Below are 19,896 nucleotides of genomic sequence, written 5' to 3'. Positions count from 1 at the left end.
TAGTCTTTTCAAATTATTAGCAGCTAAGATGATGGGAAGTTAGTTGCTTTCCTGAACTATAGGGTGATAACAAAATCCCACTAGACTTTATCAGAATTTCAGGTTAATGTTAATTTGCAAAGTATAAGGCCTAGAATTAGTGTTCCCTAAAAAAATGCCAGAGAGTGGCTCAACCATCTTAGTTACTGGGGCTGTGTATCACTTTGGAGTGGGGGTTGGGGATAGGGATGGGGATGGGGATGGAGATGGCACAAACAGAACACTTGTCTGTAACTTCTTAACATCCCCACACCCTTCCCTGGGATCATACATACTGTTTGATTCTGAGAAAAATCACTTTTATTTAAGGTGTCAAAAACAAATGCTGTTTGTGTTCTTGCACACTCTGAAGCACCTATTTGCTTTTGGATCCAACATACTGTCTTAGAATGTAGTTCCCAAAACCATTGAATATCCCTGGGGCTGACTGACTGACTTATTAATTGGAAGCAACTACTTGCAGAGCAACTGTGGATGGCTAATAGGGTTGAAACAAAACAACAGTAAGGAAATAAAATCCATGCTGCATTGGTAGCACAACTATAGTGTCTTATATGGAGAGCATGTTCACATGTCAATCTGTACCAGTGCTTGGGAGAAGTTGTTGGTCTTAAAATGCTGACAGGATGTTCTACAGGACAGGCATGCCTTCAGATGACCTTGTTTAATTGATGAGACCCAGAGTTTTTTCTAGCCCTGTTGGATTTTGTAGAGTGGGCAGAAATAATTGAAGACAGTTCCTCAAATATGTAGGTTCCTTCCTCTGATTGATCTGAAAAAGTCTTGCTGATTCTGTCCCACTCTAAATAAAAATAATGATTAAGACTTTGATTCCAAAGCCCATACTGAAACCAAACTGAAATGTATTTAGACATTCTAGCTTTAATAATTTAAAACTAACTAATCACCATAATGTTAAAAAAAAGGAATATTAGAAAGGGGTAGGGAATACTGAATAACAGTTGGAAGGGACTTTGGACACCTTCTAGTCCAGGGGTGCCAAACTCACAACGTCACGTGACGTGTCGCGATGTATTGTGACTTTTTTTGCCATTGCCGGCAATGGGGTGGGCGCAATTTCACTGTGATGCATCCTGCCCATAGGCCAGCAGTTTGACACCCCTGTTTTAGTCCAGCCCCCTGCTCAAGTAGGAGATCCTATACTACTCCGGACAAATGGCTGTCCAGTCTCTTCTTAAAAACCTCCAATGATAGAGCACTCACAACTTCTGGAGGCAAGCCATTCCACTGATTAATTATTGTCAGTGACAGGAAATTTCTCTTTAGTTCTAGATTGGATCTCTCTTTGATAAACTTCCATTACTTCTTGTCCTCTCCTCAGGTGCTTTGGAACCTCATTTATCTTTAATTAGACAGAAATAAAGCAGGACTACTATCTCCATCAAAATGGCATGCACCTTCAGGAGGCATTCAGGACACCTTTTGTCCGCCCTGATGGTCTTTCTTTACTAGCTCTAATCAGTCAAAATGAGCAAAACCCATTTCTACATTTGTGGAGGGACCTGATTCAATTGTAATGCCCATTTTCTTAGGGTGAAACAATGAAACTGATCCCCAAATTCTGACTTGGTAGGGGTCTGTTCTGCCAGTTTCTTGAGCCTGATCACAACAGCTTTTGCCATTTGAAACAACTTTTGTGGATAACCCTTAAGTATATAAAAATAAAATGAAATAAAAAGTGTAATAATAATAATAATAATAAAAAACTCCTTCATTGGCACGTAACATGTTTCCCCAAAAATAAGACTGGGTCTTATATTTGTTTTTGGTCCAAAAGACCCATTAGTGCATATTTTGGGGGGGATGTCTTATTTTTCTGGGAGGTGGCCACAGGAGAGTTGGCAGCTGGAGTCACGGCAGCACAGTCTTCAGAGTGTCCCCGCTGCCAGTCCTGATATAACTCTCCCATGACTGTGTGGGGAGAACCACGAAGGGGGCCAGGGGGCCGAAACCACCAGCCCAGGGATGATGCAGAGAGCCTACCACTTGCCTCCAGACCTGCAGCCATTGAAACCATACAATACAGGTGGCAAATGGGGAGCAGGCAGTGTGAGGCAGAGCTGCAGAACCCAAGTGGCAGGTGGTGGAGGAGGTGGCTGCCAGCGCTGGGCAGGTGATCTGTGAAGCGGGGGGGGGGACCAAAGAAAGCCTCTCCAGTGGCGGACATGACTATTGTGCAGTGGTGGCGGAGTCCTTTCACTGTCACTCCTCCCCGGCTCTGAAATGTTGGAGGGGGGCCAGGTAAGGGGACCAAGCCTCCCCCCATCCACCCTCTGTAGCATGGCAGTCCAGCTCGGGAGGGGAGTGAAAGGGAAGAGGCTGGTGGGCAGCTGGGTCATTGAACAGGCAGGGGGAAGTCATCGATTGGGGAGTGGCCTGGCTGTGGGGGCCCTGAGGTGTATGGGTGCGGGGCATATGGGGCAGCTTCATCCCCCTCCACCTGCCTTGCCTTACCTCATGGCGGCAGCACCAGCATACCATGCAGCCTCCTACCCCATTGCGGCAGCAAGCAGCCAGACATTGGGATGGAGTGGGCAGGCTCTTAACTAGGGCTTATTTTTGGGGTAGGGCTTATATTAGGCGCATCTAAAAATCATGCTAGGGCTTATTTTCTGGGTGGATCTTACTTTCAGGGAAACACAGTAGTAGGAAAAACACTGTAATGTATACTGTTGTTGGTCAAATCTGTTTCCTGATTTGTGTTACTTATCCTTGGGTTGTTTTTTTTTTTAATAATGGCCTTCCTATATCCTTTGAAATATAGCAACAGAGGGGGCTAGCTCAAAATAAATAAAGGGGTTGAATACTCTTTGCATTCTTGTGATCTAAATACTAAAGTTGAACCTTTCATCCTCAGAGACCATTTGTCAGGCTTCACACCAGGGCTTGCCAGTAAATCACAGCTTTTCCCTCAGTGCTTAGCCCCTTATTCAGTTTTTGGCTTGACTTTTCAGAAGACTATCAGAAGTGATCCAGCTAGATTAGAATTCTTATTGCAGACATGAATAAAGCCTTAACACAATAATCAATTGCCTGCTGCAGAACAAAGAAGAGTTCAAACTTACTGGACTTTTTTTCTTTTTGCTTTTCAGAGTTAGTGGGCAGGGCACTTCGTTGTTCTGGGCTGAGATACGTTTTTGTAATGAAGTCTAGTCTTGGAACTACTGGTTCCTGCCTCATCCACTTCAGCCATGAGAGTTGAAGAGATTGGACAGACATGACCGTGGGAGTCTGGTCATTTGACAAACAGGAAATTGCAGTTTTGGTTATCAGGTCTCTCATTTTATTCTTGAGCTGTATGATTGATATCTTCACACAGATCTTCTGTCAATCTTGATTTAGCATTTGTGGCCCTGGGAACCTTTTCTCAGTTCAATTTAATATTGTATGAACAAACATGAAATTTATAAGACTGCCCATCTCAAATACATGACCCTGAGTGGCTAACAATTAAAAACAAAATAAGTAAGCAACAGAATTATAAATAACATAGATAGCAATTGAAAAACTGATCCACAACAACACCGATAAGCATCCCAGTTGGCACATCCCACACAATCATTGTTTCCTAGTAACCTCATGATTTGCCTTCATCTCATCCGCAACTCATCAATCCATCCATCCATCCATCCATCCATCCATCCATCCATCCATCCATCCATCCATCAATCAGAATAGAGCTGGAACGGACCTTAGAGGTGTTCTAGTCCAACCCCCTGCTCAAGCAGGAGACCCTATACCATTTCAGATAGGTCCAGGCTTTTTTTAAAAACCTCCAGTGATGAAGCACTTACAACTTGTCCCCACTGTTAGGAAGTTTCTCCTTAATTCCAGGTTGCTTCTCTCCTTGATTAGTTTCCGCCCATTGTTTCTTGTCTTGCCTTCTGGCGCTTTGGAAAATAATAATGATCATAATGACACACCTTAGAGTTTTCCTGAGTTTTAGTTTTCCTTTACAAGCAGTGAAGAAATCATGATGATTTTTTCCATAAATATGATTTCGTCATTTGGTTAACTTCTAGAGATGGGATACGCCAGGTGACTATTAATAATTTTTGGCTTTCTCTCTCTTTCTTTCCCACCTTCTGTGGGTGCCTGGGTAATGTTCTACACAGTCATTCTTTGGGCGGTGCAATTAGGCTCTTTTATACACTTATAACTCTTGGAAACAATTCCAATTGTAAAGTAGGAGAACCTCTCCTCTTTTCTTGGACAGTTAGTCAGTCAGACAGTGTTGCAATTAAGGGATAGTTTCCAACCAGTTGGTGACGGAAAGGGGGCAGAAAAACTAGATGGTTTGATCACTTAACATTCCTGCATATCCTGAATCAGGACATCCTCATCATCCAGTAGCAGGCCAGAATAAAGGTTTTAAAGGCAGGATTAAGGATTGGCAATATGGGTGTAGCAAATGTTATAACAGTATAATTTGCTGAAAAAGGTGTCTAGAGAGTGCCTTAACATGACAGTGTGGAAAGTCACTTTCGTGGAACAATATTACAGCAGAATAATAGGAAGAATTACTGAAATAATGTGAATGGAAAGATGTTGTATATGTATTTATTATTTGGTGTACTTTATTAAGATTATTTATTGAACAAAGTCCTGCAGATTTACTATAATGGGCCAGGAGGGCTTCAGGTTAGAAAACAATGGTTCTTGAGGCTGGAATTCTATTTTAAGAGTCTGAACAAATTCCTATAGTTGTCACTTCACCTGATTATTCTTTTTCATGATTTCCTTTGCTCCAGGGGATGCAGAACACATTGCAGAATCTATAATAAGTTATTCCAAGACAGCCTCCATGCTGATACCATGGATTTCAATTTCCAGACTTTCCCCTCCAGACTGTTTCTAACTAATATCCTCATTTTGCAACACCCCCAAGGGAATACTTTTACACTGTCCTTTCCTTCTGGGATTAACAGAAATTCAACTTATTAAAGGAAAACAATTTCTGAAACTGTCAGTGGTTTTCAGAACAAGTTTCTTTCCTGGTAGCAAAATTAAACAGTTGGTTAAAAAAAAATGTAATTTAATTCATTTCAATAGACACATAGTACTTTATGGTCTTCAGCCATCAACCAAAAGGTCTAAGAGAATTTTTTTTGTGTGTAATCTATCCTCAGAAAGCCCTGTATACTATTTAAATTTAAAGAGTAGGGAACCTATGGCAAAATATTATGTCCAATATTATGTGGTTTTTGTGCCATGTTGTAGATTCCAATAATTTTAACTTTGGCTCTGTCCAAAGTTGATTCTCACCCTGAAATATAGATCCAGCTGTTTTTATCAAATAATATGGATTTCTGCCTGGAAAAATTCTCCATTTGCATATTGAATTCAATGGCAAATGCAGAACAATTATACAGGTACGTATCTTTTTTGGCAGACAGGTTCATTTTCAGCCCTAAGGCTTGCCTGCCAGAAACCATCCACTGAATCTTTAAACTTTGTGTCTGCTTCCCCCCCCCCGTTATCTTACCCAACTGCCATTTCCCGCCCTTAATCATTTTATATAGTTTTTATTGGCCCTTTGAATCCAAAGTGTTACACAGTTAATTGTAAGCTGCTTCACTGTAATACTGAAGAGATTCCCAGGAAATAATAGAGGAGTGATAAAGATTTCAAATGTATTTGTAACTAAGATTAGCATGCTAATGCTAACATAAAAGCAAGTATAAAGTGTTGGTTACTTGTGTGGGGTGATCAGAAATGATCTACAACTGAAGATCTGCATTTTGGGGTTGGCATTGGGAATCAATATAAATGTCTTGGGAAATATAATTTATACTGCTTATGCAGTTTGTGAAATATGCAAATGAAAAGAGAGTGGACTATTTGTTAATATGCTTTTGGACTGCCAAATTCAATTTTGTAGAGGCATTCATTTAACAATTTATAAAGCATTGTCAAAACATGCTTTTATAAACTGCATTAGTTTTAGATTGATTAGTGAGGGAGATAGAATTATATTGAACAGACACGCAAAGATATTGCAAGAAATAACCAAAATTATTAATGTACCAATAAGTTTCCTAAATGATATTGTGCAAAAGAGACAGTTTATACAAAGCAGAAGTCATGTTTCATTAAACCCACTTATCTTCAAGAGGATTTATTCAGGATATTTTGAACATTACCATAGTCAAATTTAGGCTTGCAAGCTATGTTTGTATCAGAAAATTAGCCTTACAGGAGTTTTGACTTAATTCTTTACAAAAAGGCAATAGTACTTTTCAAATGTAAATAGGGCATACTGGACATATGGATTTCACTGACATATCTGACCACCATATGTTCAAGTTGGCTACTTGTATATCATGAGGCATATAAACATAATCAGCTGGATCTGTGATCAGTTTGAGAGGTAGTCATGTCACTAGGCTAGAGCATCTAAAGTCAGTACTGTTCAGATATATTAAAGAAATTGATTAGGCATTTCTCTTCTTCCCCACTGACTAAAGGTTCACAAATATTGATAAAAGTTTACATCTATTTCTGCTGGGAGGAAATTCATTGTCCTTATCTGCTCATCCCCCACCACAAAATCCTTTTGCCACACTTCTGCATTGAGGCTGGGAAAGTTGCTGTCTGCACAGAAAGTAATCAGGATTATTTTCTGGATAGTAATTAATTACCTGTCCCATTGCTTTCCCTTAGTACAGCCACTATAAATTCCTATTGCTGGCTTAGAGGGAGTCCTGTGTGCTCTTTATCCTAGATATCTGCTGTTCCAATCTTTGGACAACCAGCATTGCCAGAACATGCTGCTTAGAAGAGGTTGGACTGTCAAAAGAATTAGCTAGTTAGTCAGGGGAGCAGAATCAGCCTGCCTGGGAGGAATCATTATAGGAGGTTCCCAGCTTCTCTTCCAATCTTTAGTGGACAAGCCATATTCTTAAAGTACTACAACTGTCAGACAAATCTTAGCTAAGGGAAATCTGGTCCTTTAATTTTGGCTGTAGGTGTGACCTTAAAAAGAGTCATATTTGGTAAAAAAAAAAATAGCCAGAGATCCTGGCCAGATGGAAGGTGCAATCCTGCAACAGGCAGGTGGAAGGCTTGCAGAATGCCAACCTTCTGAAGAACCCTTCTCCAGATGGCACACAACATTCACCTAGGAGATTTCCCCCCCCCCTTGTTTTCCTATGGGAAAAACATTTTCCTACTAGATCACCATGATCTGACTTCAGTTTGCCTCAGGACCATGCTGGTACCAGATGGGATAACAATGGATAAATCTTCAATGATTTGAAAGTGGATTGTCTTGGGATGAAAGGAAGGAGGTTGTGTGGATGGGACTTTAGGAATTGTCTGAAAAATCTAGGATTTACTTTGCAACATATTTCAGATTCCATCAAATATTAAACAAAACAAGGTGAAAAAAATGTAAATGCAGTTGACTTGGGGCCTGAGGGCATGGAAAGAAAGACAACATGGTGGAGGGTGATAACCACTAGAAGATCTAGGAAGAAGAGCCTAGAGATGTTGTGGTTAATTTTGTACCAATGAGCAGATTCAGTATGATCCCATGTTCTTTTTCACATCAGTGTCCAAATATATATATATATTAATTTCTGCTTTTTTATTAACTTGAATAAATCAGGCTCAAAGATGCTGGAGAGAGTCTGTACTCCAGTGGTTTGAGTTCTAGTACTGCATGACAGGATGGGTTCCCATCATTTGCCTCGGCTTCTGCCGAACTTAGCAGTTCGAAAGCATACTACATGCAAGTAGATAAATTGGTACCACTTTGGTGGGAAAAATAATGGTGCTTCACGTGGAAGTACAAACTGGACTTGCCCGAATGCGAGCCCAAACGAGGGAAAAAGCCCCAGATGGTGCTGCAGAACGCTGTTAGCCATTCTCAGTGTTGAGCTAGTTCACCCCTTGTGGAGCACTCTGGATAGCACGTTAAGTATGAAGCAAACAGACTAGCAATCTTAGGTAGCCAAACAACCAGTGGTGGGATTCAGACAGTTCGTACCAGTTTGGTAGAACTGGTAGCTAATGTTTTATTGCCCAGGTCCAGAATGGACTTCGGGAAGTGGCATCCACACAGAGAACTGGTTGTTCACATATTTGAATTCCACCACTGCAAACAACTATTCTGTATTAACACTGTAATCTCCTGGATAATATACCATAACCATATGCTAACTAAATAAACTTGAATGATATAAAACAAAATGGGCCATTTCAAAGGTTTCTTTTGAACAGGTTTCTTTTCTTATGTGCTTCTTTCCATTATGGCTCAAGTACAATAGAAATGTCAGACATTAACATGCCACTTGGCAATAAAACATATATCTCAACTATACAGAACATGCTGAGCCGTTTACAGAAAAACTGCAGCGTGCAGAAGGATCCATGACAGAAGAATTCCAGTCTGTACCTCTAGTTGCAAGTGAGAGAAACTGGGGAAAAACAGTGAGATTATTAAAGGCTCCAAATTGAAACTTGAAGACGGACGTGGAGGAGAGCAGATTGAAAGTCAATGTTCCAAGTTTTTGGTGAAAGCATAACTAGAAAATTTCTCTACAATATTTCAATTTGTGGCTTAATTCACAGAACATTTTATTGTGTAAGAATGGACCCAGGGGCCATGTTATAAACTGGCCATCTCCAACCTGGTGCCCTCAGATATATTGGACAACAAGCAGCTTCCCCAAATTATCGTTTAAACTAAAGGACATCATGTTGGACAAGCCTGCTGTAGATTAAAGATAATTAAAGGATCATCTTCCTCTAACCATTACATCATTGGCTAGATTTCCTCACATTTCAATGATTATTACTGTTATGGCTACTACTTTATTTCCAGTTGTCTGTTCTTCTCATTCACTTTTGTTCTTGAATATTCCCAATTTTTATTTCTTCCTCTCCCCCGTCCCTGAACATCTCTCTCATGACCTAGCAATCTCTACAGTCCTTTTACCTTTAGGACATCATTAAATTATTCTAGCTGATGGCAGCACTTCCAAATTTCATGTAGGTGGAAGAGTGTTGAACCACTATTCAAAATTAAATCTCTATGGCAGCCCTAAGTGCTTAGAGTTTATTTATTAGTTTGCTCATTTCCCTGAATTGTCTAAAATACTTTCTACATAAGATAAACCTCAGTGTTCTTAATTGTCATCCTCTGAGTTAGCAAACAAAATACATGCACCATGTAAGTTTTGGGAGGAAGCATAACCAAACATATAGCCCTGAAATAAAAGCAACTATTTTCTTGTGATTTTGCACATTTCTTACTGTATGTCTGATATTCCCAAATTTAAGCCAACAGTTATCTTCTATACTTCAGTAACCAATACCACCCTCAAGCAGTGAAAAGCAGAATTAAATTTTCTGCCTCCAGGAAAATGAGAGTTCTTGGTTTCAATATTCCAGAAGGATAAGTAAAATTCAAACACTTGTGGTTTGTGGACATACTTGGAAGTGTACTTCACATTGAAACAACATAGGTTGGGGAAAAATACACAACTTGAGTTAATTATTACCCTCTAAAGGAACATGTTATTTTCGCACATGGTTTCTCAGTTCAAAATTCAGTTTGTTTTTTACTATCTGCTTTGATGATGGAAGATTACTTACTTATATATTACAATTGTTACATTATCCATCTCTAAGAAATTGGGGCAGCTTCTAAGCACATTAAAACATTTAATAGTTGAATTATCAATAATAAAAAAGGAGAACACACATTCTTTTTTTAAAAAAATGCACTGTACACGTCCTTTGCTATCCAGTGATTGCATGAATAGAAAAGGCCTATATTTTCAAGTGGTCCGAAGATACAAGCATAGTTGGGCTTTTACTGAAAGAAATCCTGTGTGCAGAGCAAACTCATTTAGAGAAAGTCGTTCAGTCTACTGTAGATGAGCATGATTTAACTATACTCAACTTCTTACTATGAAGCTACAGAAGCATCATGGATAGGCTCTAATATAGTAATGTTAGCACCTTCTATGGCACCCAGAAGTATACTATGTATTACTGGAGCATTGCTAGCAGAGAACAGGCAAGTGTTGTTGTTGTTGTTTTAAATCACCCTTCAAACTATTTCCATGGTGTCCTTTTCTTTCAGTTCAAAGCTAAGGCCGATGAGAGATTCAGAATGGAGATTTAAGCCCCAGCAAAAATGAAAGTATATTTAACTGGATGCAGTCTGCTTTCAAATGTACCAAGTCTTCCAATATTAAATTATCTCTCTAACAAATGTACAAATGCTTATCATATGGTGATCTACTAGAACTCTAAAAACCTCAAAATGGAGAAATAACAAAGCTTGATGATTGCTCTGAGTTCTTAGATTACATGTTTGCTCTGATTTAGGCTTAGTGTCTACAATAACCATAGAAATGAATATTTGAACTTAGAAAAAACAAACTGAACAAAAATCAGTGTGTAATTTAATTATGTAGGTGTCTGTACAGCAATAGACACTACAAGGTTGCCATTTTATGTAGAAGTGCTACTGGTGGTTTTAGAATCATTTCTAAAATGGTTATTGGGACTAATCCCAATAATTGTTCTGACCTGGGAGAAATTTTAGTAGAAGTGTTCCTCTTTTAACAACCACTTGTTTAGCAACTGCTTGTGGTTACAATGGTGCTGAATGAGGAGATATATGACTGGGTCCTTGTAGTCACATGATCATGATTTAAGTGCTTGATGGCTGGTTTGCAGTTACAATGGTCACAGTTTCCTCTGCCCATGTAACCACTATTTGTGACATTCACTGCCAGCATTCAACAAGCAAGGAAGCTTGCAGGACAAATGGTAATCATGTGATGTCATGCTTAATGACCACACAGGAGTCACTTAACAACAGCAACCAGAATTGCCATAACTGACATCATAAGTCAGCATGGTCAAGTAACATTGTGCTTAACAACTATGTTGCTTAGTGATGGAGTTGTTGGTCCCAATTATCGTAGGTAAGCAAGAACTATCTGTATAAGAATTTGTATATAGCATTTTTACATGTGATAAAAAGTAATCATGCTAAATTATCTGTTGATGGGTTTTTCATGTCATAATAAAATATGAAATAATATTAATTCATTCTATTTGGTACTGTAATATGCATCCTAAAATATAATTAAAAAATAGAAGGCCCAGAGGATTTTCCCAAGCCTGTTCAGTTAGAATTATTATAATTACATACTATTTGTGTGTGTCTTTTTTAAGCAGGTGCTATCTTATAACTGAAGTGACAGCTGAATATGATTATTCAAAGATGAATGAGATGAGGCTATTGGGAAAATCTGACATGAAAGAGAACTCTAGGTGTAGAGACAAGCTGTATAAGAATGGCTCTGAATGAGAGCTTTGGGGAAAACTGGCTTTGTGTGATAGATACAGATGAATTGATCTTGTAGCTTGAATCTCTGGCTCAAAATAGAAGCATCTTGACAAATATCACTGCGACCCCCAATACCTTAATGAAAGTTTTTCAATGAACATTCCCCCATTTTCTTTACCATGTGCTCTGAATAATACCAGGGCTTAGTTCCAATAGGTAATTGAACTTCACAAATGGCATATTTAGCTCACAGAAAAACTGGTCTGAGAACACACTGCAGACTTTTTTTGTTTTTGAAGAAAAATTCCATTTCCCTCTTTTGTTCTTGGCCTCAAAATCCAGGCTGTTCAAGCGTGCATTCAATTTTGCATGAAGGTTTTTATATATATATATATATATAGCTTGTCAGACTATAATGTAAAGTAGGTCAGTGTTCATTCAAAAAAAATCTATACAATTTATTTGACCGTGTGAGGGGAAAAAAAAGCTCCTTTTCAGTCTTTGTAAGCATGTTGTCCATTATGGCACTTAAAGCACTTAATCCAGGAGGCTCATCCATTGGGGAATGACGGATATTTTATGTAACAGTCTTTATTATACATGCCCACCTTTAGATAGGTAAGCAATCAGTGTTACAATCACTCCAACATATACTCCTGTGCCGATAGTAATTGAAAGTGCAGCAAGGAAGAGTGCTCGGCGAGAAGCTGAGCTTGCCTGGTGAAAGTCCCCCTTGGAGATGGCCTTGCTTGTCTGGAAATAAAAAAAAAACAGATTACTATATTGTATATTATTCACTGTAACTTGTTATAGTTAATAATAGCTGTTTTTCAGCAAGGGAGTCTTCTTGTCTACAGAAAATTAGTTCTGTCTGTGTCTGGATTGGATGAATAAAGCAATTTATGTAATTCTATTTTAGTCTTAGGTTGAAAACCAATATGAAGTTATGGTTATGACGTAGACCGGAGAGATTCAGGTTCAAATCACCATTCAGCCATAAACTTTATTGGATTAGCTTGAGTCAATCAATATAACTAAGCTCATAGGATTCCTGTGAAGATTTTCTTTTTCCGTTCATCTTATTTTTTAATATATAAATTGTACATCAATTGCAAGATAAATAAACATTTTGCAATCTATCTGTCAATCAATGTCACACATCTGTCCAAGGATTAAAGATTAAACTGGCTATGATTTCTGGGAGTGCTGACAGCTGTTTGCTGGCTGCATTGCCAAATAATATGGAATGTTAAATTTTTGCCTGTTCCAACAATTATCCATTCCATTATTAATGGTATGTTATTGCTTCTCACAAATATTTCCTTTGAAACAAATTGATTCAATGTCACCAAAATACACATTATAGCAATAGCACTTTAGACTTATATACCACTTTACAGCCCTCTCTAAACAGTTTGCAGAGTCAGCATATTGCCCCCAACAATCTGGGTCCTCATTTTACCGACCTTGGAAGGATGGAAGGCTGAGTCAACCTTGAGCCGATCAGGATTGAACTCCAGTACTGCATTCTAATCACTGCACCACCACGGCTTATGTTCATACAAGAAGCATAACTCAGCCAGCTTGTTAATGACAGTTCTAGCAGAACATTTATTAAATGTGTAGGCAAACCCAAGCATCCAGAAAAAAGAATGCCAACACTGAACCCGTAAGGGATCAACTAACCACTCATGTCCAAGAATCGGGGGAAGAATCAGGTTTTAAGGGCTCATTTGAATAGGCCTTGGGGAGGTATGCAAATCTCAGAGAGGGCATCATTTTAGAGAGCAGATGCTGCAGCCAAGAAGTCCACTTCCTGTATTTCATCTATTTTAATTGATGGAACCCAAGGCTTGCCACTGTTGCCTGATGGTACGAAGATGGTTTGAAACTACTGAAGACAGTCCTTCAAATAATCATTAGGCCAGAGGTGTCAAACTTGATTTCATTGAGGGCCACATCAACATTGTGGTTGCCTTTGAGGGGCTGAGAATGGCTAGGTGGGCATGGCCAACTATGTTGGCATGGTAGTCTTGATGTTGCTTGTGTCAGGGGTGCCTGTGGGGAGCTGGGTGGGGCTGAGGGGGTCTCCAGCAGAGGAGGATGGGACCAGGGCAGGCTTTATTGGCCAAGTGTTGTTGGACACATAAGGAATTTGTCTCCAATGCATAAGTTCTCAGTGTACATACAAACAACCAAGTAATATAATCATAAAATACCAACAGGAGAAGGCAATAGGAAAGATCACCAGGACCAGATGGATTACACCCCAAGGTTCTCAAGGAACTGGCAGATGTGATCTCAGAACCACTGAACTATATTTTTCAAGGATCCTGGAGCACTGGGGAACTACCAGAGCACTGGAAAAGAGCTGATGTAGTTCCCATCTTCAAAAAAGGGGGAAAAAAGGACCCAGGAAATTACAGACCTATCAGCCTGACCTCAATACCTGGGAAGATTCTGGAAAAGATAATCAAACAACAAATCAGCGAACACCTACAGGCAAACAAAGTCATTAATGAAAGCCAACACGGGTTTGTCAAAAACAGATCATGCCAGACAAATCTTATTGCATTCTTTGACCAAGTGACAAAATTAGTGGACCAGAGGAAAGCTGTGGATATAATTTACTTGGACTTCAATAAGGCATTTGACAAAGTAGATCACAATCTACTACTTGGTAAGATAGAAAAATGTGTGTTAGACAGCATCACCACCAGATGGACCCGTGGCTGGCTGACCGGCCATACTCAGCATGTGGTCCTCAATGGAACTGCATCTACATGGAGGGAAGTGTGTAGTGGGGTGCCCCAGGGCTCTGTTCTGGGCCCAGTGCTTTTCAACATCTTCATCAACGATCTGGACAAGGGATAGATGGGAAACTCATCAAATTTGCAGACGACACCAAGCTGGCAGGAATAGCCAACACTCCAGAAGACAGGCTTAGGATACAGGAGGATCTGGACAGACTTGAACACTGGGCGCTATCTAACAAAATGAAATTCAATGGTGAAAAAAATAAGGTTGTACATTTAGGCAAGAAAAACCAAATGTACAGGTATAGTATAAGGGGTACCTTGCTCAATAGTAGTAACTGTGAGAGGGATCTCAGAGTCCTAGTGGACAATCCTTTAAATATGAGCCAGCAGTGTGCTATAACTGCCAAAAAAGCCAACACAGTGCTAGGCTGCATTAACGGAGGGATAGAATCAAGATCATGTAAAATGTTAATACTACTTTACAATGCCTTGGTAAGGCCACACTTGGAATACTGCATCCAGTTTTGGTCACCATGATGTAAAAAAGATGTTGAGACTCTAGAAAGAGTACAGAGAAGAGCAACAAAGATGATTAGGGGACTGGAGGCTAAAACATATAAGGAACGGTTGCTGGAATTGGGTATGTCTAGTTTAACAAAGAGAAGGACGAGGGGGGACATGATAGCAGTGTTCCAGTATCTCAGGGGCTGCCACAAAGAAGAGGGAGTCAAGCTATTTTCCAAAGCGCCTGAAGGCAGGACAAGAAGCAACGGATGGAAACTAACCAAAGAGAGAAGCAACCTAGAACTAAGGAGAAACTTCCTGACAGTTAGAACAATTAACCAGTGGAACAACCTGCCTCCAGAAGCAGTGAATGCTCCAACACTGGAAGTTTTTAAGAAGAAACTGGACAGCCATTTGTCTGAAATGGTATAGGGTTTCCTGCCTGAGCAGGGGGGTTGGACTAGATGGCCTCCAAGGTCCCTTCCAACTTTATCATCATCATCATCATCATCATCATTATTATTATTATATGAGAAGGATAGTAGTAATACAGCCCTACTACATGGGTAAATATCCTTAGACATAAGACAGTGCTCTAATCTGTTTTGGCATGCAATGTCCTAAAGCAGCATCCTGAGGGGAGGAGTTGAAACAATTTATGTCCAGGATGTGAGGGTTCTGCAGGTATTTTCTGTTTTTTTTCTGGCTCACGCAGTATACAGGTCCTTAATGGAAGATAGGCTGGTTGCAATTGTTTTTTCTCCAGTCCTGTTGAAGTCTGTACCTGTCCTGTTTGATTGTTGTACCAAAACAGACAGTTATAGAAGTATAGATGACAGACTTAATAATTTGTCAATAGAACTGTATCAGCAGCTCCTGGGGCAGTCTGAGCTTTCTGATGTGATGGGGAAAAACATTCTTTGTTGTGCCTTTTTAATGATGGTTCTAATGTTAGGTGACCATTTCAAGTCCTCGGAGATTATAGAACTCAAAAACATGATACTGTGTGGTCTAATATTGTAAGAGATGGTAGAATAGGAGAACTCCTCCTAAAATCCACTATCATATCTACAGTTTTAACTGCATTCAGCTCCAAATTCTTCTGGCTGCACCACAGGGCCAGTTGTTCAACCTCCCATCTGTTTACAGATTCATCACCATCGCAAATGAGACTAATAACTCTTGTATCATCTGCAAACTTCAGTTCTTTAACAGAGGGATCCTCAGAGATGCAGTCATTAGTATAGAGAGAAAAGAGTAATGGAGAGAGCACAGAGACCTGGGGAGGGGGGTTGCCTGTGCTAATTGAACAGGTATTCGCTGTGATTTTACCTAGCTTCACCTGCTGCTTTCTATCTGTTAAAAAGCTTACAATCCACCTACAATTGTAGTCAGGCACAGCTAGCTGACTTAGTTAGAGAGAAAATTTTTGGGAATGATGATATTGAATCTGAGCTGAAGTCCACAAAAATGACCCTTGCGTAAGTCCTTGGAGATTCAAAATGTTGTAAAGTGTAGTGCAGTGCCATATTAACAGCCTTACAGTCCAGTATGGGTGCAATTGGCAGGTGGCAGAATCCATGTCACGTTTAGTAAATTTTCCACATAGGAGGTCTTCTGCTGGGATAGAAAGAAAGAACTATTTCTATATCAGAACTTGGGCTGGTATGGATGATCTTAAAGTCTATCCTCTTCGTGGTTTAAGTAGCTGCTAACTAAATGTTGTGTCTTACATCTTCTTTTGCTAATTGGTCATTGTAAATATTATTTGGTATTTTAGGTGAGAGATATACTGTATGGGCCTCGGGGAATCAGGCAGAGTGAGTGAGACATGTCACATTGATGGAGAGAGCTGGGAAAATACCAATTAGGCTCAAAACAAAGAAGGAATACTGACTTTATGTCTAATTTTGACTATCATTAGCTCTTAGGAAACAAGTACACATTTCTTTACTCCTGATTCTCTTTCCTTGTAACTATTGGGTTGCAGTGTTAAAAGACTCTACCAGTAGGCTCTTTTACTGTTTCTCTCTAATGCGGGGGTCCCCAACCTGTGGGCCATGGCCCACTACTGGGCTGTGGCCTATTTGCAACCGGGCTGTGTGAGTGGTGGGCTCATGCACACACATATAACCCTTCACATGAGTGGTAGACACGCCTGCCCACCACTCACACAAATGAACCTGTGTGTGTGTGTGTGCGCCTGCCCCTTGCACAAATATCTTTTTTCCCCCCTTGCCTGGCTGCCAACCCGGAAAGGTTGGGGAACCCTGCTGGATTTGTGTGTATGTGAATGCCTATGCATGTGAATTGGGACCAGATTCTGCTTCTTATAGATCAGTGTTTCCCAAACTTGACAATTTTAAGGCATGAGGACTTCAACTCCCAGAATTCCACAGCCAGCGAGGTCTCTCATTTAGAGGTCCCACTGATGGAAAGAAGGAGGTGATCCTGAAAGATTCTCTTCTCCTGTTTCTAAAACTGATCTCTCAAAGGTTAGAAAAGTGGGGAAGGTAATACTGGGGACTAAAAAGGGGAAAAAGAGTTAAGAAAAGTGGCTTTCTTCCTCTCTGCTTTTTTCAGTTCTTGGTACCTTTCTGAATGAGCTCTCCATCCAGACAATATGACAGCAATGCAAAAGAATTAGCATTCAGTCTATTGCTTTTTGAAATGATTGTTGTATAGTTTAATGTTGTATTATAACTTGTTTTCAAATTACACATTATATAACAAAAATCCTATGTATAAAGTTAAACTGGACCTTAGTATACGCTATATTTAAATACTTTGAAATACAATGCTTACGGGTAATGCTTACAGATAATTCCTGTATTTATATATTATTATTTCTTAGACTTTGATTTCTCCAGGGTAATCTGGCAGCATAATTTGGTAGACATCAATTATCGTTAGTATGTAAAAAATAACCTGCACATTGCAAATGTTTTAGAGCAGGGGTGTCAAACTCGCCACGTCATGTGATGTGCTGCGATGTATCGTGACTCTTTTTGCATTGCCGACAATGGGGTGGGTGCAGCTTCGGTATGCTGAAACCGGCCTGCGGGCTGGCAGTTTGACACCCCTGTTTTAGACAGCCAGTTTGGTCTAGTGGTGAAGGCAATTAGAAGCAAGAAGACTGAGTCTTAATCCCGCCTTAGGCACGAAAGCCAATTGGGTTACTTTGGGCCAATCACCATCTCAACCCACAATGTCAGGTTCAAGATGGCAAGCTGCAGTCAATTCCTGTCACAACCAATAGATCAACACTTGATTTGAAAAAAGCAGACCCTCTACTTGCGAGAAAATGCTAGGAAGAAGATATTGCAAATGTTTTAAACTGCTTTTATTTCCTTCTGCAAAATTATCATATAGCAGAAAAGTAATTGTTATAATTCTGGAGTCCCTCCATTTGATAGCCAACAGTGCTGATATACTTACAGATACTTCCCTTGGTGCTCACAGAGTAGCAGTTCTTATTTTTACATTTTTAAAAAAGTAAACAGGTATGCTTGCTTCTTATCATCTTCATTTCTGATAGTATCTTTGGGCCCCAAAAGGTCTCTTTATATTTTTTTGGAAAATAAAATTGCTTACTGATTGCATTCCTATGCTTTGCCGAGGTGTGCACATTCTGACTCTAACAAAAGCAAAGGAAGCAGGAATAGCAGGGTATGTTTTGCAGGAATGAAGCTGATGCTACTAAATCTGCTACTAAATTAGCAGATCAGGACCAGCACCATTAGCAGCCATTGTTTGAAGTTCTCAGAACAAGCTCTCTAAATTTTAAGCCCAGCTCCCCAAAATTGAAGACAACAAGTATATTCCCTGTGGACATCAGTCAAGTATTTTGTAAGTATCAGAAAGGAAATTACTTTTTAAATTGAAAACAATAAAGATAGTGGTAGTTAAAAAGAAATAGACAAACTATTTAAGCTCTCCAGTTAAAAAGATATACTGTAAGTGTACTTGTTAACAATCAGTCTTGGAATCTTTTAAAAAACTACGAAACGGGAAGTTCCTACTAAAATCTGTGAATGGTACCAAGCCTCTTAAGTACTGGATATTAAATAAAATGGAATAAAGTAATGTTACAGGTAGTCCTTGGTTAACAATAGTAATTGGGAGAAAAATTTCTATTGCTCAGCAATGCAGTTTGTAATGCACTATGTCATATGACTACGTAGCTTAATGATGGCAATCCCTGCAGTCGTTAAGTGAGGATTGTGGGTGGTTAAGCGAGGACCTCCTTGCAACTTCGTGCTGGCTTTCAACAACCAAGTAGGAAGCCAGCAGGAAATTGCAAGTTGCAGGTACCTTGCAAGCAGGCTGGCAGGCAGATGAGAACCTGTTGCCAAGTGGGGGAAGGGGTTGTGTGATATTGAAAGCACCCTAGAGCCACAATGTAGCATGAAGCTCAGAGTTGAGCACCTCCCATGCCTGACCATGATGGTGAGCCCAGTAGACAGTAGTCGGGAAAAGATGAGGAGTGGGGGGGGGCAGCAGGGTGTGTGGATGTAAATACAGGTTGGCTCAATTTTTTATTACGGGACCATGGGGACACTGCAATGGTAAAAAGTTCAAGGTTTAGTTACAACTCCATTTTTTCAGCATTGCTATAAATTCAAATTATTGCTAAGCAAGGACTACCTACATATTGATTGATTAATTGATTTATATCCCATACAAAATATTTTTACAAGACAGTGAATATATCCAACACATCTTCTTCCTATTTTCCTCACAACAATAAGCACTGCAAGGTGGGTTGGGCTGGGAAAAAGTGACTGGCTCAAGTCACCTAGCTGGCCTTCATGGCTAAAGTGGAACCTGAACTCATGATCTCTTTCTAGCCTGCTGCCTTAACCACTAGACCAAACTGGCTCTCATATTGCTTATTTATTGCTTCTTTATCACTTATTCAAGCACTTTCTATCCTTCTATTTTAAATATTAGATATTTCCTGTATTTTTATTATCATGTTTGAGATGAAGAGGAAAAATGTTTTATTAAAGGACAATCACCATCTGATTGCTAAGTTGCTATATGTTTACATCAGCTTTATGCAATTCTTCAAAGTTTGTTTATAGTTTTGGATACAGAAATATTGATACTCTATGTAGGTTAGCAGTTTTTCATTGCCTGCCTTCAATTTTAAATGGGTGTTTTCTTATGAAAGGCTTGCCATGGAATTTTATTGCTGTGCTACCAAATTACTTGCTACCAAATTACTCCTGATACCAAATATTATTTTCAGGAGTG

At 39.6% G+C, this 19,896-nt stretch overlaps 1 protein-coding gene across 3 annotated transcripts in view; it reads right to left on the bottom strand.

Moving 5' to 3' along the window:
• Positions 1-8,306: 8,306 nt before the first annotated feature.
• Positions 8,307-19,896, bottom strand: part of SYNDIG1L (synapse differentiation inducing 1 like) — a 72,927-nt gene continuing 61,337 nt past the window's right edge. For all 3 annotated transcript variants that reach the window (XM_039351745.1, XM_039351747.1, XM_039351746.1), the window contains one exon: positions 8,307-12,127. In XM_039351745.1, coding sequence (XP_039207679.1) covers positions 11,969-12,127 — 159 coding nt within the window. In that variant the 3' untranslated portion in view covers positions 8,307-11,968. The remainder of the gene's footprint in view (positions 12,128-19,896) is intronic.

This window comes from Crotalus tigris, unplaced genomic scaffold, assembly GCF_016545835.1.
Source record: "Crotalus tigris isolate CLP2741 ecotype Arizona unplaced genomic scaffold, ASM1654583v1 scf7180000018371.15429387391:27106975, whole genome shotgun sequence".
In the NCBI taxonomy this organism is placed as follows: Eukaryota; Metazoa; Chordata; class Lepidosauria; order Squamata; family Viperidae; genus Crotalus; species Crotalus tigris.
The sequence above is the reverse complement of the archived record's forward strand: the minus strand, read 5'-3'. Positions and strand labels throughout refer to the sequence as shown.